The sequence below is a fragment of the Mchenga conophoros genome, linkage group LG3, assembly GCF_057382185.1.
Source record: "Mchenga conophoros isolate Kocher_MC1m ecotype Shallow Benthic linkage group LG3, M_conophoros_male_GT1.1, whole genome shotgun sequence".
Lineage (NCBI taxonomy): Eukaryota > Metazoa > Chordata > Actinopteri > Cichliformes > Cichlidae > Mchenga > Mchenga conophoros.
In genome coordinates this window covers 80,958,849-80,984,295 of record NC_140528.1, presented here as the reverse complement: position 1 = coordinate 80,984,295, position 25,447 = coordinate 80,958,849, and the positions used below count along the sequence as shown (strand labels likewise).

The 25,447-nt window shown below is 39.5% G+C and overlaps 1 protein-coding gene across 2 annotated transcripts in view; it reads right to left on the bottom strand.

Moving 5' to 3' along the window:
* Positions 1-287: 287 nt before the first annotated feature.
* Positions 288-25,447, bottom strand: part of pde5ab (phosphodiesterase 5A, cGMP-specific, b) — a 104,046-nt gene continuing 78,886 nt past the window's right edge. For both annotated transcript variants that reach the window (XM_085267476.1, XM_085267475.1), the window contains exons 12-22: positions 24,684-24,734; positions 22,277-22,423; positions 19,050-19,175; positions 17,973-18,067; positions 17,792-17,879; positions 9,721-9,821; positions 8,947-9,024; positions 8,494-8,557; positions 4,222-4,296; positions 3,342-3,425; positions 288-3,227 (exon numbers count right to left, since the gene is read on the bottom strand). In XM_085267476.1, the coding sequence (XP_085123602.1) occupies positions 3,108-3,227; positions 3,342-3,425; positions 4,222-4,296; positions 8,494-8,557; positions 8,947-9,024; positions 9,721-9,821; positions 17,792-17,879; positions 17,973-18,067; positions 19,050-19,175; positions 22,277-22,423; positions 24,684-24,734 (1,029 nt within the window). In that variant the 3' untranslated portion in view covers positions 288-3,107. The remainder of the gene's footprint in view (positions 3,228-3,341; positions 3,426-4,221; positions 4,297-8,493; positions 8,558-8,946; positions 9,025-9,720; positions 9,822-17,791; positions 17,880-17,972; positions 18,068-19,049; positions 19,176-22,276; positions 22,424-24,683; positions 24,735-25,447) is intronic.

The window sequence follows — 25,447 nt, the reverse complement described above, 5'->3', positions numbered from 1 at the left end:
TTTTCTTTTGTTCAGGAGGTGCCAAGGTTTTTCATCGTGTTATTTATTTTGGAGCATTATATAAAAGATATCACATGGTTTTTGGAGCCTTGAGACGATGCCGTCTTGGGGTGCATTTCAATAGTATAAGCTGACCTTTTCATCAAGGTCAAGAAAGAGAAGTTGGTTTGGAATGCACTCTTTTTGTAATGTGTTTTAATAACTGGAAAGCACACTGACATCCATCCATCCATTCATTGCTTGTTTAGTACATTTGAGAAATTATAGACAGCACACAGGAGACATAGTAAATAAGTATTATTTAATGGGACATACTATTCACTTCGCTCACAGTGTTGAAAGGTGTCGACAGTTGCAGATGTGTAACACCATCATAGTACCGTATCAGCATATTACATTTTGCAAAAGAAAACCCACAATTCTCTTACCTAAAAAAATCCATCCATCTGTCGTGTAATGCCCTCTCATATACATGCAAAAGAAAAAACTGACAACCAAGCAGTGAGGGTTTTTTTTTTTTTTTTTTTTTTTTTTGTCTCCAGAGAGCACAGAGGCTAAGCTACAGGCACAAGTAAAATAGTCCTGGAGACTTATTCAATGTACAAATGACAACCACGGACACAAATTAACTTTCTGAGCATGTACATCTACAAAAGTGCTTGAGTTTAAATGAGTCTGTCATGTCCATTAGTAAGCTGTTCATTAAATGCACCTATGTGGCTCCTCATCAACAGTTTATTGGCTGGACAATTAACTGTTTTACCAGTTCTGCTGATTCAGCAGTTTCATTTACCAAAACATTTCAGAACTTTTTCTTTTCTGCATAAAAAAAAAAAGAAGTTCTGAAGGGTAACAGTAGCATCCTTCAAAACTAGATATTAACAAACATTCTAGGTGTAGAGAAAAATGTCATAGTAATGTTGCATTTTCTATTTATTCCTAGTGTGGACATGCTGAAATCACTTTTATTGAGGAGTAATTGTTCCCTCTTGCAGGATCAACAAAAACCTGCATTTCACAAGGTCCAAAGGTACCAGATTGTTCTTTTAAATGTGTTGGTGATGACACCTCGCCTCTGACTACAGACTGAAAACCTCTGCCTCTAAAGGGTGGACAGCAGTGAACCCAAACACATCAAAACGCTGAAACACTTAATATCTTATCTAATGAAAAAGTTGCTCCTGGATACATTCTGGGTTACACACTGAAATTTTCTGCCAAATTCTGTTGTTTAGTCAGTCTTTGTAGTGCAACAGAAACTGCTCTAAATGTTAAAGAATCCTTTTTGCCCCCTTGTAGCAAATATCTTGTTTGAACAGATTTTTACATTTACCCATCAGAGAATCAGGTTTACAGAAATAGAAATTATACACCGTCACAATGTATCAGAGCTAGATGCCACCCTCGGTGAGTAAATCATACTTTATATTCTGTAGATATTACTCCGTCGTTCAGTTTGTAAAATTGGTATGCATAAACAGCATTACTGGACATGGATAAATAAAAATAAGTGGTTCTGTAAAACTGAATTGTCTACTTTATCGCAACAAGGCAGTGGCAACATCTAGATCCATTTTCCTTTGAAATCACAGATCTAATCTTTGGCTCTTCCTACAGCTGGAAAAATAGAAAATCTAAATTCCAAATAACACAATACAGTACATTTCCAAATGTCATCAGAAGAAGCAGTTGTTCCTAAGAAAGGGCCTAAAAAAAAAGACGGGATTTTTTTTCCACATATGAAAACATTTTCTAGATAATTGTGTGCTTTGACAAAAGAATGACCTTACAATATAGACTCTAATAAATATATAAAACAAAAATAAATATGCAATAGTTAAGACAGTGAATAAAATGTACGAAAGACTCAAACCCACGTCGTGTGTGTGTGTGTGCCGTGAAGACATATAACAAGTCTATAAGATTATTGTGACACTAGTATACTACTAAGTATATAGTAGTTGCATTGTTTTCATCCCACTAGAATGGTGCTAATGGTGCTAAAGCTCCATGAACACTGGAAGCGACATACTGAATACAGACCATTCAAAGTGAATCACATCCCACAACTTCAAGTGATTACAGATGAAATAACCACAGGCAAATTCTTTGAATGTTCAGGCAGAGTAGAAAAGTGCTAAATAAGAATCAGTCCGTTTACCATTTCCTATTTGCTAAGGGAAGTTTTTTGTTTTTTTTTAACCGAAGCAACTGCCAATAGGAATAAAGAATACATATGAACTGGAAGTAAATATGTAGAGCTTCCAGTGTATGCAGCTTAACCATTCAGTGTTCCCTAAAGTTCACTACCTTTCACAGATAGTGTAGGTGAGACCATCAATATGAAAGCCACTCTATGCAAAAATAACAATGTCTATGGTAATAAATATAGCTTAGTGCTGACTTTGTTATTATCTCTGGTGAGTGAGAAAAAATGGTGGTGACAGGATAAAATGACCATGATTTCTTGTTATGGACACATTTCATTCCTTTCTGTTCATGGTAGGGCTTAGCTGTAAAACTAGCATACAACTTTTTAACGAATGTTTGATAGTGGGGGTGGAAAGGTACAACTTTGATGTTATTTCATAGTTTATCTATTTTTATCTGTTGTGAAAAGTACTCACAAGAATTACTGATACTCCGGGAGACAGGAAAAGTGCTGACAAGTCTATGCAGATTACCAACAAGTCAACTCACTGACTTGTAGATGTTTTTACAGTTGTTTTTCTATCTTACTTTATTTTTTAACTTGTACTCATTGGCATGGCTATGCATGATCGTTTGTAATTTTCCTATATCTGAGCAAACGCTTTGCCGGGTGAGTAAACTCCAGATTACAACAAGGAAAAGAAAGACAAGCTGTGAAACCTGACTGCGGCACCTCAACCGTAATAGATTAAGTCTTAAAGTATTAAGACTGCTCAAGGCAGGTGACCTCTTCTATTATCAGACCATAGCTAGTGTTTTATTTCATGATAGGAAAATTACTTTTCTACCTCACTGTCAGTCCACACAATACGCTATTAGATAATTTTAATGAGACTAGGTTGAAAATGTAGAACTCTGGAAATCTGAGTTGGATGAAAACCAAACTGGTGTTTGGATCACACCAAGCCGTTGACAAGCCCCTTCTCACACTCCTCGGCTAAACACTTCCACTGCTGCCGGTTTTTCTGACATCCTTCCAACAACGGGGAGCAATACTCCGATAAGCCAGCCAAGGTCTGTGACAGTGATAAAGACAATTCAGCATGGGAAATCAGAGGCAGAACTGAATGCAGGAAGAATTGCTATTCATCAGCTACACTGGTCAGCAAAAATAGCAAGGGCTGAATTACCTCATACAACTGAATGCAAATGGCATCAATGAAGGACACCTGCATGCTTGGTATCTTATCCCTTTTCTCACGATTCATCAGGTCCTGTGAAAGGATTGAAAAAATGAGATGTAAACTTTATATAAGTTAACTGTTTATCCCCAAAACAGACAAATCTATGAGAAAATGTGTATACATATATATATATGTGTGTACACATACACATACACATACATACATATATATATTGCTATATATAGCTATCTCTCACTCTCTCTATATCTATATATAGATAGATATAGAGAGAATATATATAGAGCGAGGGAGAGAGAGATTACCACAAAATATGACAATTAGTTAAATTTATAATGTGTGTCCAACATCATTTTACAAACAAAATAACTGAGACAAGATAAGACACAGGTATTTATAGTCATGTAAAAAAGAAATTTGTCACATAAATGCACCGTCTGTGAAGAATGAGTACCCTCCCACTGCTTCAATAGGAATTAAAAAGGTAATTAAAAGAGTGAGTAGAGGCCAGGTGCTGCTTATCAAATGCAATTGATTAACTAATCATGACTGTAAATGCAAATGTTTGTTTAAATAGTGTCAAATAACAATAACAGTGATCCCTGGGCACTTTATACTGTAGGACAAAGATCTTCCAATACAGACTGCATAAAGTCCTAAGAAAACATTCTTTTCACATGGCTGTAACATCAGCACAGTTCTTGAAAATGTGTTGTGATACTTCATGATTTGAAAGGGAATATATTTAAATGCAGTAGGATGAAATACCAGAGGATTCAGAACAGATTCCCGGGCACTCGATGGCAAATGTTGCACTGTTGAGAAGGATTTATCCAATATCATTCAAATGAACCCTGAAATTACTTACAATTGGTTCAATGTTCAGCTCTTGCCTCTCCTTATCCCCCTGCTCGAAAAACTCAGTGGCCACCAGCTCTGCTATCTGCATCAGAAACCAAATGCAGAAACATTGAAACATTTTATGAGCTTTTAGTTCTTAAAAGGCAAATTTTATAACACTAAATGTAAAACCAAAGATAGAAGCAAAGTAAGCTTTTACGATGGGGTGGCTGTAGCTCAGGAGTTAGAGCAGGGCATCTACTAATTGGAACGTTGGTGATTGGATCCCTAGCTGCTCTAGTCTGTGAGCCAAAGTATCCTTAGGCAAAATAGCGAATGCAAAGCTGCTCTCTGATATGTTCATTGGAGTGTAAATGTGTATGAATTAAATAGAAAGTAAAGAAAAAGTGCTTGTGTGAAGGGATGAATGACCGTTTTTGAATACTGTATTTATATATCCATTTATAATCCATTTATAATTTGCTCTGAAAGCATCAATTTTAAATCCTCATTTATTGTTGGACAGAAGACTAAGTTGGGTGAATTGTATACTATGCAAGTCATAGTGTCATTGCAACCTTGGAAACTTTGTGGCATATTGTGGCAGTTTGAGTAATAAGAAAGAGGTCTCCTACATGGAAATAACAAAATGCTTATACTGCTGCTGGAGGCAGCATCGTTAGAACATTAATCTTGAGGAAATGACTGGGAATGACCCAGACAGACTGACAGCCTGTGTGACAGCTGGAAGGAAGAAGGAAAATGAAACAAGTGAATAGCAAGAGCTCTCCCAAAAGCGCCACACAAAGTTAGTGTTCTCAAGTTTTTAACAAAGAGATAAAGAAGATCAATCAACATCACTCTGTGTGAACGTGTTGCTGAAGCCGTCTTCAGCTCTTGATTGAGTCGGTGGTGCTGCAAGGAACGTAAGTACTATGATGCAGTTGTTAATTGTTGAGACTAAGAAGCTTTGCCTTTACTTCCTCCATGATCTATGAAAATATTTTAGCAGTGCTTATGGAGGTTACTTTCACAAACTCATATCATTTCTTTAACCCTTTCATGCATGAATCACGACAACCTCAATCAGGATTATACTTTATTGTTAAAGTATTTTTGTTTAGGCATGAAAAAAAGATTTTTGAAATACATTTTTTTAAACAGGTACTTTTTAAATAGTTTTTTACTTGTCCACTTAGGTGAACAACATCACTTTTGGAGTGTGTGGCAGAGTATGGAGTGACACATCAGTGTCCAATGTAGTGGTTTATGTGCAAATATACCATCAACACTGACACTTATTTAAGGTCTTCAAAATCAAAAGTGGAAACCAACCAGAATGTATTTCTTAAGTAAAAAACATGGCATGATATTAAAGAATGCTATATTTGTAAATCGTGGTGACTTTACTGCATTTTTTAAATACAACTTTTTCGTTATGATATTTTATGTTGTTAAGTCTCAGTGATAACCTTAAATGATTATAATGACTTTACCTGACTGAAAAAAGTATGACTGGAAGTTTCAGATTTAGAGCTAGTCTAAAAAACAAAAACAATATGGCAGATCAGCCTAAATGCTAGGAAAACACCATTAGAATCAGTCCAGAATCCAAAACCATTGGGTGACGTCACAGTGAATATGTTAATCTTTATATAAAGTCTATGGATGGAGGCTGTGAAAGTAAAACAGACCAGGGAAGGAGGGGTATGGGTTTAGCGCAATCTGTTAATGAGGAGCAGGTGATTTGCCAGAGTGTGTGTAAGCCAGGGAACGTATGTACTTGTTTGCTGCCCTGAATGTTTTTTTTTTAGAGTTGTCATCTGAGGACAGGGCCCAGCTGTTTTTATTAACAAGCTCTCATTTATCAGCACTCTCATACACACACACAGAATGTTTATCTGTATAACAATTCCTCTGGGCCTGAGTTTCCTAACAAGACACAGACTAATGAAGGTCACTGGGGGACAGCAGGGACACTACAGCATTGAATATAGTGCACGCTCACGTGCGTGTGTGTGTGTAGTAGGTCAGTGATTAAGAAAAAAAGAGAAAACAAGGAGGAGCTCTGAAAGGTAATTAGAGTAAGAAATTGTAGGATCAGATATGAATAACAAAGAATACATTTTAAGGCACGTTGCACCTCAGGTCACAGTCAGCAGGGCTCTATTCCAGGAAGCTTGTTATATAATATAATATAATATAATATAATATAATATAATTTATTTTTTTTTATGGTGTCTGCTGTTATCATTTACCCAACTTGAATTTTCATAAGATGAAGCTGGAATTCTGTTTCTTTATGTTTGATTTGTTAAATGTAATGATTCAATTGAGACAAAATGCAGGTGACAGAAACTGAAGATAAAACCTGAAGATCCACCCTCGAATCAGCTTTTATGAGTCTGATTATTTTCTTGTTCCAATAATTAATCAGTAAAAATGTAAGAAATGTGTTCCTTCCATCCTTTGACAGAATTGTACTTACTGAATGAAAGTGCTCCATGAGATTTAGAGAAAAACTCTGCTTTAATGTTGCCCAGTTTAACCATTTATACTGATATAAAGCTTTCAGCTTCCAGGCCTGGATTTCTACATTTAAGATAAAACTTGAAACTTTTCTTTTTGATAAAGCTCATAGTTAAGTATGGATCAGGTGACCCTGAATCCTCAGTTAGTTACACTTCAATAGGTCTAGGCTGCTGGGAGTTTCTCGTGATGTACTTCCTGTTTCTTCTTTACTCACCTTTTTAGATTTCATTTCATTTAATCATTAGTTATTATTACAGTTTTTACCGAATGCCTAAACACTAACTGTGAATCCTGTAGCACAATCTCTAAAACTATTCAGACTTATAGCAAAACCACTCACTGAGTTTGCAAAACTAAAAGCACAAAAACTGCTTTGCACTCAGTTTGCAATTTTGTAACACACACTTTGCAAGACTGTAGGCACAATTCACTGCACAACACTCAATTTCCAAATTTCCAACACACTCCTAGCAAAAGTATACACATGTATGGCTATCATTAACACTAATTTGCCAACTGTCTGGCACACTTTCACATGTGAAAACTTTCTTAGATAATTCGTTCACTTTGCAATCAGCCTAAGCACTATAATACAGGTAAGCTGTGTGTGCGGAGTACAATGGTGGGAGCAGAAAGAGTGAGAAGTAGAGGAGGCCGAGGAAGAGGACGTGGAGGTGAAGAAGTAGGATGAAGAGGACGACAAGGACAAGGAGGAGCAAGAGGAAGACGAGGAGGGGGCAGAGGAAGCATGTTCACTGCAGACCACGTAACCCATATAGTCATTATGGCGATTGCAAATAATCCTATACTTGGAAATAAACACTTGTGTTTGTTTTGATGTGTTTGACTAAACACCAGTACTTGAAGTTTGGATCCCTCCATGCTTATGGATCTATGACAGAAGTATGAGCTCAAACTGACATAGCCTACCTTGTGCACAGGGAAGGCAAACGCCAGATGTGTTTTGTATTCATACCATCGGTGTGCAGTTGGCGCATTGTGTGCTTAGTAGATGATGGCTTGTGTGTACTGTTTGATACGGAAACACCATTTTTACGAAGGTGTGAAGAGTTAATCTAGCTGTGTTTGCTTTTGCAAGAGAACTACAATGTTTTGATGATTGGGTGACAGGTTTTCTTATTTGTGTGAAGAGTTTTGCAAAATTAGCCAATAGTTACAAAAAATGTGCTTAAGCAATCAGAAAAAACTGTAATCTAATGAATGAATGAATGAATCAGGATGTCACACAGCCAGCTCAGAAGGGGAGGAGTCAGAGACAAAAATTTAGTTCAGACTCTGTTACCCCAGTAACTGACACAGAGTTGAAGTTAACTCTCTTTCCCTGAGTTTCTCTCATCTTCTGCAAAGCAGAAGTGTTAACTGTCTTGATACTAAGGAACTTAATTATTTTTGTATCATCAATTTAACTAAGATTTTAAATTACATTAAACAAATTAACTAGCAGTTATAATCTATTTTTAAAATTTGGTTTGTTTGCTTCATTTTGAGTTTTTGATACATTTTTATATTTTTTAAATACATTTTAATATTTTACTCATTGCCATTTTCCCTTTATATGTAAAGTGAGTAGTTTCAGCTGTTTTTTTTTTATATCTCATAGAAACACTATGTAACTATAGAAAACAGAAATGAGGGGATGTGTGTGTATACCACAGTAAAAACATAAATACACAGAAAAGCAGCGTACCAACATACAGACAGGTAAAGGTTGCGGGGTTTTCTGTTTGTTTGTTTGTTTGTTTTTTACCCTTTTTTGTACTGGCCAGGGCTTAGTGATGGCAGAGATGTCACATGCGGTCATCAGCATTGACCTGAAGGGGGTGACAAAGTTACAGACATTAAATTTCCACAGACACACTAGTTTCTCATAGCAGGAGAAACTCTGGACTTGTTACCATGGTATTGCCAGGTTTGAATATAAGGTTTGTATAGCAAAACCTAAAACTTTGGTCTTAACCCATATCTGGCAACCTATAATGCAAAGAATGCCTGCATTGATGGCTAAACCATTTTTCTTGAAGAAATGGTTTCAACACATAACTTTTACAACTATATGTTGATCAATAGAAGTGTTAATCATCACGCTGTCATGATGCTTTTTTACTTTTCAGACTTTGCACAGCAGGTGGCCTGTCCCTCACGAACATTTATCTTATGTTGATGTAAATGTTAATGCAGGCATCTGAGACTCTATACTCACCTCAGCAGGTCTCTGTGGTGTTCATCCTCCCAAACAAACTGGTTGTTCTTGGTCAGCTCAAAGAACTCCCCTCGCCTCCTGACAGCACACACCCACATGAACAATGTCACAGCAGGTAATTATCCTCATATATAACCCACTTAGCCCCCAAACCACCCACTGTCTAGACTAAAAGTGGGCTAAGATAAGAGCTGAAGTCACTGAGGTAGTAGGAGGGAGTTAAGAAAAAACATGAATGCATTAAGATGTAGTAAAAAATTGTCACCCCTCTTTTCAGAAGACTGGGTATAACAACCAACACTGTGAAGACTGAAAAACTATAAATTTTCTGTGAAGCCACCCTTAAAATCCCACCAGTTCAAACGTACTTGGCAGGTAAATTGCTTGAGTACTTATACAGTCTGTATTTTATTTTCATTTTAACTTTTAGCTGCTCTGGGGCTGTAGACATACATGAGTTCTAAGCCAATTATATTACAAAGAAAGAAAATACCCCCTTTCCATCCACCCACCCACACCACCACACCCACACACAAATGCACACTCACCAGAAGAAAGACACAACTTTTAAACACTAACTTGTATCTAGACCTACAGAATTACTATAAGGAGTGAGTAGAACTTAAGTGATGAAGGCTTTAACAGTCACAAGGTGAGTGTAATCTCAATTGTACTCAATTTTGCACTGATTAAAAACCTTTAAAATACTGCTTTTCTTCTTCCGTTCTTTTCCTCTCATTCAGTCTCCATTGAGGCTTGATGTTTAGTACTTACTTCATGTACAGGGCGAGGTCGGTGGCCAGAATAGCCCTTTCAATCATCTTCAGAGTGGCCTTGTACTCGTCCAGAGAAAGGCCGCTCAGGATCTGGTTTCCCTGGAGAGAGAGGGACAGAGAGAAAACAGTGTAAGTGCAGGAAAACCTCTGCATGCTATATCATGAGTTATACTCATACTGAGTTGCTGGATGGGAGTTTAATTTTCATGTCCTCGCAGTAAGGTAGCAACAGAGCTAACTGCAGGTTTCACTACTAAGGTTTTACTGTGGCAATTGCAATGATTGCACAAAAACTATAAACAGAGTGTTTATATGCAAATGTTGACACATCATTACATGTCCCTTCAATGCTGAGCACTGTTTAGTGATTACTTGCATTACGGCTTATCACACTACATATGATAAGGTGTCTGTATCCCTCCATCTGTGTTTATGTGTGCAGCAGCAGTGGCCTTAAGTGGTGTTTGTGAAGTTGGGAGTGCATTTAGAGTTTGCTTTGAGGCCATAGAAATCAGAGCAGGGTGTACTTCTCTGCATTTTATTGGACCATTTGAAAGATATGTGGTAGGCTAGCAGCTCAAAAATGACCGGAATAATACGCGTAATAAATAAAATGGGGATATTCAGCAGAAGAGGGCAATGGCATTAAAATAGCTATCCACTATCAAGCAACTGGGTCTAGAGTGTAAATCTTTTGTTAAAGGTCAGGGTAGGGTTAGCTGTCTGATTCTGTCTGATTCTCTACGTAATTATTAAAACTAAATGATACTGTGTTCAATGCAATTTTCTGAGAAAAGACTGAAAGTAGTGAAGCTGCAGTTCTACAGCTAATAAATAGTTAGCCGCAGTAATACACAGTCCCATTTGTAATATTCTCAGGCAAGTTAGCACCTGCTGCACATTTGATTTCCAAAAAGATTTTTAAAATATTAAAAAACTGTAGTACTCTGTAGTACTGTGCAGTGATTCTCGCATAATAAACAAAGTTCATTGCAAGAACTTTAAAATGATTTTCCTCCCAACAGGTGCAGCAGTGAAATGGTAAATGTATATGTGTCTGAGCTTCACTGAATTACGCTATGAGCATGGGCAAAAGTTTGTGGAACATCTAGGTATCTCAATAAGGAAAGCTGTTGCTAAGGAGGTTGAACAGGTCTTCCACCAATTAGAAGGTTGGTGGTTTGATCCATGGTCTCCGTGCCTGCCCGGCTGGCCCCACAAGGCTACATGTGCTGTTTTGGTTCTCTCTCTCTCTCTCTCCCTCTCTGCCTGGGCTGAGCTCACTGTGGGCTCCCGCCCTTGGCCCACACACCTGACAACAATCACCTGTCATCACCGGGAGCACTATTTGAGGCTGGAACACAGATCCTCTCGTCGCTGGATGATTGTACTACTGACGTTAGTGTTTCTCGCAGCTCCTGTAGACTTGTGCTTAGTAATTTGAGATTCGTGATTAGTTTGTGACTTCCCTTCTCTTCTGCTTCAGACCTTTCTCCCCGGACCTTTGACCTCCCTGCCGTGTGAACATGTGTGAGTGCGGGCAAGAAGACGTGAGCGAGTGTGAGAGAGCTACCCTGTGATTCCCTGGAGTTTTGGATTCCCTTCACTGTATATACTGTGCACTGGTGCTGTAAATAAACTGTTTTTTGGAGACGTCTAACCGCTCTGCGCCTGAATTCCTACAACCAGATTGTGACACTCTGCATGCCAAAGTATTCTTGAGCAAGATAAAGAACCCCATTTAAGATTTTGATTTGGTATCTATGTCTTCATCCCAGTGTCTGACTTAACCCTGAGCGAGGGGAGTTTACACTTTGAGATTTTTCAGGATATGGAGTTTGTTAGGATAATGCTATCTCCTATTGTTCTCTACACATTCAGGGTGAAACAGTCATGTAAAACTGAAATATATATTCAGTTCTCTGATAAGATAAATATACCTCAAGATTCAATAGCCTGTAAAACCACCTATAGCAATAAGTTAAAGATTATGACTTTATCTGTCTGTCACATAGTTGTGGAGGAATTTTCCCCCAGTCTTCTTTACAACATTGCCTCAGTTCATTGAGGTTTGTGGGTATTTGATTACATATATATATATATAAATACAGGCCATTTACAGGCCATATACAGTAGGTTTCTTAAGGTGTCACCACAGCATTTCAATCAGGTTGAGGTCTCGATTTTGAGCCACTGCAACACCTTAATTCTTTTATTTCTAACCCTTTTGTTGTATATTTGCTGGTGTGCTGGGATCACTGTTCGCTTGCATGCCCGAGTTTTGCCCAATCTTTAGCTGTCAGACAACTAGCGTCATATTTGACTCTAGAATAAAGCTGATTTAATGACTGCAAAGTTCAAATCATTACCCTTCCACCACTGTGCTAGGCAGTTGGTATGACATGTTTATGCTATATTTACCAAATGTGGCACTGTGCATTATTGTCAAACATCTCTACTTTGGGCTTATCGGTACATAACCTACAGGACAACCTAATGTAAAACTCCCAAGAAAGATAACTACGCATTGGATCAACGCAGCCCGAAACTATAGTGATTACACTATTCAGTTGATTCCTTCTGTCTATTTCTGGGTACTTTTTCACAATTTTTAAATTTATCAGTGAGAGAATAACAATCATTGCCTCAATATGAGAATACTAATCATAGCATCAATATAAGGACTCACAAATATCAGCAATTTATTTCAGAAACAAAGAGTGGGCACAAGGGTGGCAAAGGTCCCAGCATCTTATTTGTTTCTATGAGGCAGCACCGCATGTAAAACACTTGATAATTAACACATAATACACCACTCACAACCATAAATGCAATAGCGTCGGCCACTTACATAGCTTACATCGTAGGCTCTACAATGTTTCCTACCAGAAATCTAAATCAGGCCTCACATGAAACACAGATCAAAATTCACAGGACTCACAAGAGTTGACTTTAGTCTTTGGCAGGAAGTCATAAAACCTGGCCAGGGTTTGTAGGTGGAGGGTGGGAAGCCAGTTAGAGATAATATCCTGTTTTTACACTAGGAACTTTCGCCAGTTAAGGAAATGAGCCTAGATGAATGTTTCCTTGTGCTAAATTTTTTCAGTGAAGACACACATTATGCTTATTGCATTACACATAAAAATGTATTACTTTATATGCTCAGTATTTTTATTGGATTATGGGCATGCTATTGCATTACCAGGAGGTAGTTATTAAATTATCATTTTCTTCTGTGACTTTTTGGCAATTTTTTTCAGTGTTCCACAAAAGAACATAAATGGGAGACTTTGGACATCCTGATCTTGTGGGACATAACACAGAACCTTGTAGATTATAAAGTTTGAAATTATTTCTGCTGGCAGGGAGCCATGTGGGAGCACCAGAGGGTGGAGATGGATTCTCTGGACTGAGTCTGCCAAGAGCTCAGCTGCTGCATAAAGAATGAGCTGCAGCTGTGAAAGGCCAGCTAAAGCCATGTTTTACATAACAGTATTGGGGTTAAAATCTGGGTGTGGAAAAAGATCTAGATTTGCTCCCTCTGTCTTCCTAGTATTGCTCTTGTATTAGTGATGCTAGCTACAGTCTGTATTTCCATCTATCAGTATGCAGTGCAGTTTAAAAGAGGAGGCATTCAGGTGTAGGCAGAATAGCTAGCGTTTAGTACCAAAGAACAAATTTGTAGGCTTCTTTTGTTAATGCTGGTTCTGCTGCCTGTGGGAGTTGATGAATGTCTGATTATCTAAATGGGCTATAAAACACAACAATACAGTAGAAGATGGTACACGTTAACAAGGGCTTTAGAAGTACAGGGAGTGCAGAATTATTAGGCAAGTTGTATTTTTGAGAAACAATTTTATTATTGAACAACAACCATGTTCTCAATGAACCCAAAAAACTTATTAATATCAAAGCTGAATGTTTGTGGAAGTAGTTTTTAGTTTGTTTTTGTTTTAGCTATTTTAAGGGGATATCTGCGTGTGCAGGTGACTATTACTATTGTCATGGTCCTGGGTCGGTGACCCAGCGCTTTTAGTTTGTTATCATTTTCTAGATGATGATTGTTTAAGTTCTGTGTTATATTCGGTCTGCCTCTGAGTCTGCGTCTGTATCTGTCTGTCTATGGTGTCACCCCATCTGTTTGTGAATCTGTCTGTTTAGTTCAATGTCTTGTCTGGTTACATGTGTCTGAGTTTCCTGTTTTATTGTGAAGGTCCGTGTCGTATGTGAGTGTGATCAGTTTACGTTTCCCCTGTCCCGTCAGCCCAGATTCCTCCCAGCTGTGTTGCCCTCCTGTCTCTCATCCCCTGATTACTGGTGTGTGTATTTAAGCCCTGTGTGTTCTCCTGCCTGTTACCGGTTTGTCTGTGTTCCTCCGTGTCAGTCTGTGTTACTCGGTGTCCTGCTCGTCTCTCTGCCTCTCATCCCCTCATCCCCTCATCCCCTCATCCCCTCATCCCTTGTTGTATCTTCTCAGGTTTGTCATTTAGCTTTCCCAGTTCAGGTCTTTAGTTTTGTCTTCCCTCTTGCCTGTTTTGCCTTCTCACCACTGTGTAAATAAATCATCACCAGCGTTATCATCTACTGCCTGTGTTTTGGGTCCTTTTTCCCTTCAATACCACACGGCTCGTCTCAGCAGCCGTGACAACTGTGCATAATTATTAGGCAACTTAACAAAAAACAAATATATACCCATTTCAATTATTTATTTTTACCAGTGAAACCAATATAACATCTCCACATTCACAAATATACATTACTGACATTCAAAAACAAAACAAAAACAACTCAGCGACCAATATAGCCACCTTTCTTTGCAAGGACACTCAAAAGCCTGCCATCCATGGATTCTGTCAGTGTTTTGATCTGTTCACCATCAACATTGCGTGCAGCAGCAACCACAGCCTCCCAGACACTGTTCAGAGAGGTGTACTGTTTTCCCTCCTTGTAAATCTCACATTTGATGATGGACCACAGGTTCTCAATGGGGTTCAGATCAGGTGAACAAGGAGGCCATGTCATTAGTTTTTCTTCTTTTATACCCTTTCTTGCCAGTCACGCTGTGGAGTACTTGGACGCGTGTGATGGAGCATTGTCCTGCATGAAAATCATGTTTTTCTTGAAGGATGCAGACTTCTTCCTGTACCACTGCTTGAAGAAGGTGTCTTCCAGAAACTGGCAGTAGGACTGGGAGTTGAGCTTGACTCCATCCTCAACCCGAAAAGGCCCCACAAGCTCATCTTTGATGATACCAGCCCAAACCAGTACTCCACCTCCACCTTGCTGGCGTCTGAGTCGGACTGGAGCTCTCTGCCCTTTACCAATCCAGCCACGGGCCCATCCATCTGGCCCATCAAGACTCACTCTCATTTCATCAGTCCATAAAACCTTAGAAAAACCAGTCTTGAGATATTTCTTGGCCCAGTCTTGACGTTTCAGCTTGTGCGTCTTGTTCAGTGGTGGTCGTCTTTCAGCCTTTCTTACCTTGGCCACGTCTCTGAGTATTGCACACCTTGTGCTTTTGGGCACTCCAGTGATGTTGCAGCTCTGAAATATGGCCAAACTGGTGGCAAGTGGCATCTTGGCAGCTGCACGCTTGACTTTTCTCAGTTCATGGGCAGTTATTTTGCGCCTTGGTTTTTCCACACGCTTCTTGCGACCCTGTTGACTATTTTGAATGAAACGCTTGATTGTTCGATGATCACGCTTCAGAAGCTTTGCAATTTTGAGACTGCTGCATCCCTCTGCAAGATATCCCACTATTTTTGACTTTTCTGAGCCTGTCAAGTCCTTCTTTTGACCCATTTTGCCAAAGGAAAGGACGTTGCCTAATAATTATGCACACCTGATATAGGGTGTTGATGTCATTAGACCACACCCCTTCTCATTACAGAGATGCACATCCCCTAATATGCTTAATTGGTAGTAGGCTTTCGAGCCTATACAGCTTGGAGTAAGACAACATGCATGAAGAGGATGATGTGGACAAAATACTCATTTGCCTAATAATTCTGCACTCCCTGTATTTACTCATCCATCCAAATCACTTCCATGGCCACAGGTGTCTAAAATCAAGCGATGCAGAGTGCTTCTACAAACATTTGTGAAGGAATGGGTCAGTCTCAGGAGCTCTGTGAATTCCAGCGTTGTACCATAGGATAGGATCCCAGTCGGTATGAAATTTCCTTGCTATGAAATATTCCATATAAGTTTAAACTACATAAGTTTAATCAGATAGTAAGCACAAGGGTCTGTGAGGAGGTCGAGATGCCTGCCTATTTTTGTGACCATAGAGACTTGTTATGTGAAGAATTTAGATCACAGTGCACCAACTATGCTTGCACCCAAAGTAGCGGACTTCAAAAAAAGTATCCGGTTGTTCAGTCTGACGTCACTACTAGCCGTGTCTGGACCTAAACTCCGCTGCAGGTCCATATATCAAACGATCACTATGGCATTACTGAGAGTTGAAAAACTGTCTAAAGTCTTTCATCTTTAATAAAATGATCAGCGTTCTGCTCTACCAGGTGTAACAATTGAGTTTAACATCCAGGCATCCATGAAAACGGAATTTATGACATTTAACGGAGTTAGAAGTTAGCAGGAAGTTAGCTCGCTAGCTTCTATCTAAATACAATATACCATGTCCTGACTGCGGGGTTTTGGAAACAAATTAAAACGTACAGCTCTGTTATCACTTCCAACATAAATGAAGACAGAAAACTAAACAGCAGTGACATTTGTAGGGTTACTGAAGTTGGGCTAGCTGGTATATAATGATGTGCTACGTGACCGCTAGTGACACAGCTATGTTAGCATAATATAAACAAGCTAACTTTTTTTCCACTCGATAAAAGTTAACGTGAGTGTTCTCGGTGGTCAGGAACAAATGTAATCGCATGGCAGGATGCTGTAAAAGGACCAAACTTCAGTCAGGAGAACAACTGAGATAATCCATCCACAATACGAGGTTAGTCATTCATATACTGCTGCATGGGCTGGGCTGTAGTTACATCCTAAGGTTTTAAAAACTGAGCTTAAATAAATGATTAGCGGTAATAAAAGCAGAGGGAGGTCAACAGTGATCACTGACTGTTTTAGGAGCTTTTTGAGATTAAATAGAAGAAAATACATAACATTAAACATGTTAACAACACAAAAGCCACATTAAACGCAGACTACTTTAGACCCGGAAGTAGGATTCGTCGCGTCATCACTTAACGACGGGATAACAGGACTGACTACTCGGCTGTCAGGTCTCCAGCTGTTTGTGTCCATGACCAAATATCCAAATGTCTACATTCCTGGCACCAAAAAATGTGTTTCTGGATTTTTTTTCTTTTTTCTTTCTATATATTTTACGTTTAGGACAGCACGGTGGCACCGTGGTTAGCACTGTTGCCGTACAGCAAGAAGGTCCTGAGTTCAATTCCACCATCAGGCCGGGGTCTTTCTGTGTGGAGTTTGCATGTTCTCCCCGTGTTTGCGTCGGTTCCTTCCGGGTACTCCGGCTTCCTCCCACCGTCCAAAGACATGCAGCTTGTGGGGATAGGTTAATCGGATAATCCAAATTGTCACTAGGTGTGAATGTGCGAATGAATGAGAGTGCGAATGGTTGTCTGTCCCTGTGTGTTGGCCCTGCGACAGACTGGCGACCTGTCCAGGGTGTACCCTGCCTCTCGCCCTATGACAGCTGGGATAGGCTCCAGCGCCCCCCGCGACCCTGAAAAGGATAAGCGGAAGCGAATGGATGGATGGATGGATTTTACGTTTATTTTGGGAAATTTTTAATTAGCATTTGTGGATGCAGTGTGAGAATTGTATTGTGAGGCAATGGTTGAACCACACCACATCTTTATTCCTGAAGGCCTTTCTGAAGGGATGTAAAAAGCCCACAATATAAGTTGTCTGCTGCTTATTAGACAAAGTAAGAAGCCATTCTGTACTAATGTTTTATGTAATTACACAGGTGGCAAGTAGAGGGATAGAGTAGAGAGAAGAATGATAGTCTGACTAGAAGGCTTCCTACATATGAGCGCGTGTGTGAGTGAGCAAGTGAGTGTGCTTACATGGCTGTTGAGGATCATGAGGCACTGATCGAAGTGGTGATGCTCCATGGTGGAGTGGCAGTAGAGCTGGGCCAGTGGGTGGTCACTCCTGGAGAAGAAGAAACCGAGGGTGAATAGTGTGCTCCCACGCATGCATATATGATCATGCACACACCTCTGTGACTCATGCTCTCTGATGTACCTCTGTATGTAGGAGTTATTGACTCCTCTGTGGTCCAGGTCGTGGCAGAGTGTTGCAATCATTAGAGCCAGCACCTCCAAATCACTCATATAGCTCTGTTAGGAGATGAATAAGTACATTAAGGCAAGGAAGGAAGGCGGGAAAAATGGCAGCAGGTTAACAGATGACATACTGCCTCCACAACCAAACCAAAAAATACAGTTGTGTACACAATGCTGTTATAATACACTTTTGGCAGTGTGTGTGCTCAGCATGCACCCTGGAGTGGACATCAAAGCTGGTTCTGCATATGACACAAAAGCTTTTATGCAGCCAGCTGCCAATTTTGCACACAAAAATCACTAGTTTTTATAATGTGAATTATTCCCGAATCAAAAATTATTTGATATTGGTATTCTGGAGTCCTTGCCAAGGATTCTTAATTGGAATTTAGGCTCTTTTTAAGAGAGCTGGTTTTTATGTCTCACCTCACCTCAAAAAGAGCCAAAAACGCACAAATAACTGAAAAAAGGTGAATGAGGGGGTGTTAGCATTTTACTTCATTTTAAGTTTTAGACTTTTGTTTTGGACTTTGATTTCATATTAAGTTTGGTGAGGTTTGATTTGAATTTATCAGGCAACGACTACCGGTACTTTTTACATTTTAGCACCAGAAGCACTTAATGCATGGTCAGAAAAAAGAATGGTTTGGGTTAAAAACAACCATTCACGGCTTTATTAACTATCTGAAACAGCAAAGTTCTTGCATCTGCTAAAATATTCTCTATCATTTTTCTTTACCTCAGTACAAGTTCTGTACAAGAGGACATTTGACTAGTGTCACATTGCATTACTACACATTAAAAATTAATTTTAAAAAGGTACACTTTGCTTTCAAATGTAGTAGCAAGTGGCTCTGACAAACTGTAACTATGTAAAATGTCAATAAAACATGTTGGATTACTTAGAAAAAAAGTGGTTGCCCTTTGCAGCAAGATTACTGTTACTGTGAGATGCCTTGGAAAATCCTCGGTATGTTACTTATTGGGAATGAGAATGCTCTGGGAATCAATGACTATATTTTTTGACTGCACTTACCTGTAAGTGCCCTGACTTGAGGACAACAAACATGCACTGGGCTGTGTTGAAGGCATGTCTCCAGTTATGATAGGCCACATTCTTCCTGTAGTTCTTCTTAACACTCATAATCCACTGACATAAACTCTGCAGAAGAGAGCCAGTGTTATAAAAATGTTGCAAAGTAAAAGCATATACAAAATTTAATTTGGTTTTGTTCTTTGCATCGCCTGATTGTAGAGACAATCATTCTAAATTGACTGCTATTTGTATGCAGAATACTACCCTGCTTCTATCTGTCTGAAAGTAAGTTTCCTACAACAAGGGACACATTTCTAAGGGGTGAAAAAGGCTAAGGCCACAGCAACAGCAACCAGGGATAATTTTTAAATTTGTGTCCACTGAGATACAAACTGTGACACAGGTTAAAATAAAAAGGGTTGACATTTATGTCCATGTTATGTCAATAAGATCTTACTACAGTCAGTGTGGTTTTAATGTGCTGAGCACTTAGAAGATGTCTGACACAGACAGCCAAGCCATCATGTCTTTACGAACTAATACTAGTACAAACTAATTTAAGTTAAGAAAATAATAATGAATTATAAATTAAAGTTAAATTATTCTCTACAGAATTTATGCTAGAGGAACAATGTTTTTTCAAGAACACAACACGTACAAGATAAGATACGATAAGATAAGATAACTCTTTATTGTCATTGCACAGTCATACATAGTACAGTAGTACAGTGAAATTGGAAAACTGTCCTACATCGGCACTACATATAAGACAACATGACACGATATGAAACATCACAACGCAACAAACAACACAACACAGTATATTAACTTAGTATAAAAAAGAAGAATAAGTGTATGTGTATCGCACACTGTTATTATTGCACCTTGTTATAAATATTAAATATTATTATTGTTATTACAATGGGACCAAAATGAAAATGAAAAACAAACTAAAGCAGTACATTGTAAGTGGGGTACAATTTTAGCAATTGAAAGTAAAGGCAAATGTGACAAGCACAGGGTCATTTTCTTTGCCATTTCCGAAAGTGAACACTTAGCAGGAACAAAGCAGAGAGCCCTGATCTGCTGGCAGGGTGCTAAGCTGCACGCTCGTCATGACCACACTGTGAATAAAACTAATTCCAATCTGAGGCACCACGAGAATCCAAATTATTATTCATCTAATCAAATCGGGGCTCATTTTCTCTATAGGAAACATTATAATTTGATCTCAGACTTGAATGAGTGTCTGTATAACATGTTAGGATTGCAATCAAATCATGACTTGGTGTGCAGTTCAGCTTCCAGGGTGTGATGCTCTGGGATGGCCAGTTTGTCAGCTATTGGTGTGACAGTTAAACTGACAGCCTGCACTGCTGGAGGGCCATAACTTCCTCCAGTCAAAGTTTCTTTTTGTGAGGCCTCTCCCCGCAGGCACCCAGGGGTCAGCCACCAAGAGCACCTAAAGGTGGAGAGCCAATCCTGCCAATGATCTGCTGATGCTGGCGCCAATTAAAAGTCAGATGAGCAGAGAATTGGGTTTAACAGACAGCGATGACAGAGTCACCGACACAGTCTCGTGTCGGTGACTTTTGGAGGGGTATTGTTTTATGTGCATGATACTGTTGTGTGATACTGTTGTGTGATGATACTTCTTCAGCTGTAAATGCATTTATTTGTCCTCCGACACATTTGCTCATAATGTAATGGTTTAATGTTGCTGACAAAAAGGAGGTTGTTTTTTTTGCAACAGTTCATCATATACACTGAAGATATTGGTTGTTTCTGTGCTGCCCTTTTAAAGTCAAACCTTCTACTCTGAGTAAAATATCTGTTGTTGCACAATAAGAGCTACTTTAAGGCTAGTTCTCTTAAGATTATGAATGGTTTGGCTTGCAGTGCATGTACAGTAGCTGAGCCTTTAAAAAAAACCCAAAAAAACCCAAAACGCTTTAGCTCTATTTAAATCGTAGGTCAAGTTGAATGAGCACCAAGTCACCTCCTGTACAAGCTGTATGCCAGTATTGAGCAAGACTCACTGATCCACCTCAGATGGGGAATGCCTAGCTGAAGCCCTGGTCCACAAGAGCTTCAACTCTCACCTCTGTTAGAGCTTCGGCAACATTCTGAGGGAGACTGGGGACACTGAGTCCGAATGGAGCATGTTGAGCGCCTCCATTGCATGATGTTGTAGGGCTGTCTTGGTTAACATGCCTTTGCAATGTCTTGAGGAGATCTGGGGCGGTACCTCTGGATTGGCAGAGTGAGGTGGTGGTTTCCATGTTCAAGAAGGGGGACCAGAGGGTGTGCTCCAAATATAGGGGGATCACGCTCCTCAGCCTGCTCAGGAAAGTCTATGCCAGGATGCTGGAAGGGAGAGTCCGTCAGTTAGTCAAACCTCGGATACAGGAGGAACAATGCGGTTTTCATCCCGGTCGTGGAACACTAGACCAACTCTGTTTTTATTCTGTTCCACGTCCTGTCACTCTCTGTCTTAAGCTGCCTGAGGCATTTTGTAGCAGCTCAACTCAGGGTGTCATCTTCCTGATTTATTTGTGCATGATCAGTGTTTCATCCTGAATTGTAGCTTGGACATCTTCCGTTGCTTGTTGCTTGAAGACTACCATGCACTGTGGGGAATTCTTGTGCGTTGACATAGTAATAACCTCCTTTTGGCAGCTTATTATTGCAGGGTATCTGATGACTGGTAGGATGTATGTACTGATGGCTCAGATTCTTATTCCGAACACTCAACTGGCTTCTCAGCACCTGTCTTACCTTATTTGGCTGTGGCTTAACTTAGTGCATATTCATCATGGTTCCTGTTGGCCTGTGGGATACCCAGGTAGTTGAAGCTGTCCTCTACATCTGCTATTCTCCCTTCTGAGAATTTCATCCCTTCAATCCGGATCCCCTTTCTTCTTTTTGCAAACATTTGGCTGGTGAGGTGAATCAGTAAGTCTTACTGGCATAGAGCTTGTACAGGAGGTAACTAGTGGTCACTCAGCTTGACCTAAATCAGTACTGAATCTATATCTGTATTCATTCTTAGTGATGAGCTGGCTTAGGTGGTTGAGGCCTATGCAGAAGAGCAGTGGGAACAGAGCATCACCTCTGAAACAAAGGCCTGAGTGGTATTTTTAAAGCAAGTTTGCAGTTCTCATGGATTTTAATGGAGCACATGTTAAGTCTAACCTGTTTGTGTAAAATCCCAGGTCAGTTCTTACCGTGTACTTCATCTGAAAGTTTTGGACCAGGTGGAGGTCAACAAACATCCGCACAGTAGCCAGCGTGGTTTCACTATCTGACAAGTCAAAGTCACTGAAGCTGAAGTCCAGAAGATGGAGCGACTGGGCTGATGGAATGGTTGCTAACTTCAAACACACACAGAATATATACATGCAAACAGCAGGAAAAACAACAGGCTTCAAATTCAGAAATTCTGCATTATATAGTTGAACTAAAGACTAATGATTAAATATTAATCAGATTCAAATCTCAATTCTTAATTCTGTTGCTGTTACAGAAGCAACTTTAATTTAAAATGCAGTTATGAGGTGTGCAATGTGCCAAATATACAGTATGTAGCTACCTCTTGAGTAGAGACTACCAAAATAATCAATTCTGTGTCCTAGTTACCAAGTGACACATCCTCTCTCTTGTGCCCAAGGGAGGACACTACGCTATTAGTTCAGCCAGTTTGCTATAAGGAGAGAGGAAGAGAGCAGGATCCTTTCAGATGGTCAAGCAGTGCCACTGTTAGTGCTGGTGGGGAAGATGGGTTGCTCTAATTGGTTCATATTTTAAGAGGTACCTTGAAGTCAATGAGCCAGTTAGATGCTACAAATGAGCTACTCAAAATCACTTGGAATATCCTTTATTCTTTTTTTGGTTGATTTGTGGGGTTCATTCATACACGATTTGCTCAAAAATATTTAAATTAGACACAAAATACTAATAGTAGAAAGAATCATATTAATGATCCAATCCCAATGAAGAGAAGTATATATTATCACCAGATATATTACCACCAACATTATCAAATTAAGTGCTAATGTCCCCATAAACAAGACACATGGATTCAAAACTCCATCCGTCCATCAATTCATTCTCCTCCATGTGTTCCAGGGGGATACTGTGGCTAGGGATGGGTATCGAAACCCGGTTCTTGTTGAGAACCGGTTCCCACTGTCAATTCCTTGGAATTGTTTGCCATTTTTGCAAACGATTCCCTTATCGATTCCAGTCGTTGCGGAGCGTCATTTACCTGACAGGAAACACGGCGCCTAAGCTCAACGCTCAAAAGTTTGATTATACTTTACGAGAACGGATGACAACAGGGCAACTTGCAATACTTGCAAAGTAAATATTTCATTTAAGGGAGGAAACACTACGAATATGCAAAACCATTTGCTCACAAAACACGTGATAACCTTAAATGAATGTCGTGTTTTTAATTCCGCTCCGGACTCGTAAATCTCAACCCAGCAGCAGCGGTAACGTTTGCACGTCCTCTCCCGTTAATGTGGCAGATAAATAGTCAACTAACAGTGCATATTATGTTAGTGAGATCTGCCTTATTACAAACCTGCCATTACTGTGCATTTAGTGACCATGATGAGAGAGACAGACAGAGTCTGGCTGGCTCAGATGCTGGCAGTTCTCGCTGCAGTCTACCGGTAGCGTCTCCTTTCAGGCAGGATAGACAAATGTCACCGAGCAGTGACTAAGTTTGTGGTAAAAGGCTTTGCCACAGCAGATGCCCCCGATTTTCAGTAAGTGAATGTGTTTAATTGTAGGCAGGGACATTACTGGATATTCTTGTGTAATTGCTACAGAATAATTTATGCTATACTTTGTTATTGCTACAGAAGAATATTTATTTTATTATTTTACATTTACAATTTTTTTCCTGGGGACCCTGTGACACCCCATTAAAGAGCCGTAGGCTGTGGATCTCTTAAGATCTCACTGTTGGGTTTGTAAGGCCATGTTACTCCTAAATGTCTGTCTTGTTCAAAGAGAAGATATAAAACAAAGTTCTAAGCTAATCGACCTTAGTGTTCTCCTTTTTTAAAAATAAGAATCGATAAGAGAATCGATAAAGAATCGAATCGTTAAACAGAATCGAAAATGGAATCGGAATCGTGAAAATCTTATCAATACCCATCCCTAACTGTGGCATTACAAATCCCACTGATAGATAGATAATCTATCCAGCATATCCTTAGCATATCCAAAACATGTCACCTAAGAGGAATCCAGGATATGCCAGAACCATCAAAAGTGGCTGTTTTTGATGTGGAAGAGTAGCCACTCTACTTTAAGCCTCTCCCAAATGACTGAGTATCTCAGCTTATCTCTGAGATACTCAGTCATGGATGGCTGTAGCTCAGGTGGTAGAGCAGATCACCTACTAACTGGAAGGCTGGTGGTTTGATCCCCGTCTGCTTCAGTCTACATGCCAAATATCTTTGGGCCCATGTAGTTCCCATACTTTCTTACTGATTCAGCCAAAGATGTTATTTCTACACGAAGCCTTCTTTCTCTTAACAACATCACCTGCCTGTGTTTCTCTCTTTCCATGCTAAGTGTATAATGTTAAATTAATGCATTTCAATTTACTTCAGCTACCTGGAGTTCCCGTGATTCTTCATCTGCAGCAGAGGCATGATACGACAAGACCTGCAACACATGTATTTAAAATAGATGAGTTTTGCAGAAAAAAAAGATATGATTATTGCACAAGTAATTATTTCACCAAATACAAATATGTCTGACTGACTGGACATTCTGCATGACCTTTCTTTTATTTAGCAGGCACAGTGCATGTTAATAGACATCAGTATAAAAGACAAGATGTAAACATGCCATGTTCAGAGACTTTTGGAAATTATAAAGAAAAAAAAGTGGGCTCTGATACTTGCAGGCTGTCAAAATGAAACGGACAGCTCAACAGGCTTTTGACAGGCTATAAAAAAGAAAAGTGGCACTACTCATCAACCAGATGTCAGTCAAATCCAAAATAAAAAAGAATCCTTTATGAAGAGGAGTGCACTGTCAAACACAGCGACTAAATCTTGTGTTTACTATTTTTAGTTACCAACAGATGAAAATACAATCAGTGTTTTGTGCAGTGCTTGTCGGTCGGGTGGACCTTCTCCCTTCTGAGTGTAGGAAGCTCCTTCCAAGTCCAACAGCAGTTGGACCAGGGGATTGGTATAAAGCAATCGATCTAACAGATACTTCCTTTCAAGTGGCCATAGATCCAGACCGCAAACACTTGCTGATATGTGCATATGCATTCAACAGCATAATCCTACAAATTCCTGGTGCTGCTGCCTGGTGAAGTTATCTTATTGCTCCCTACATCTTTACGAAGATAGCATTAATTCCTC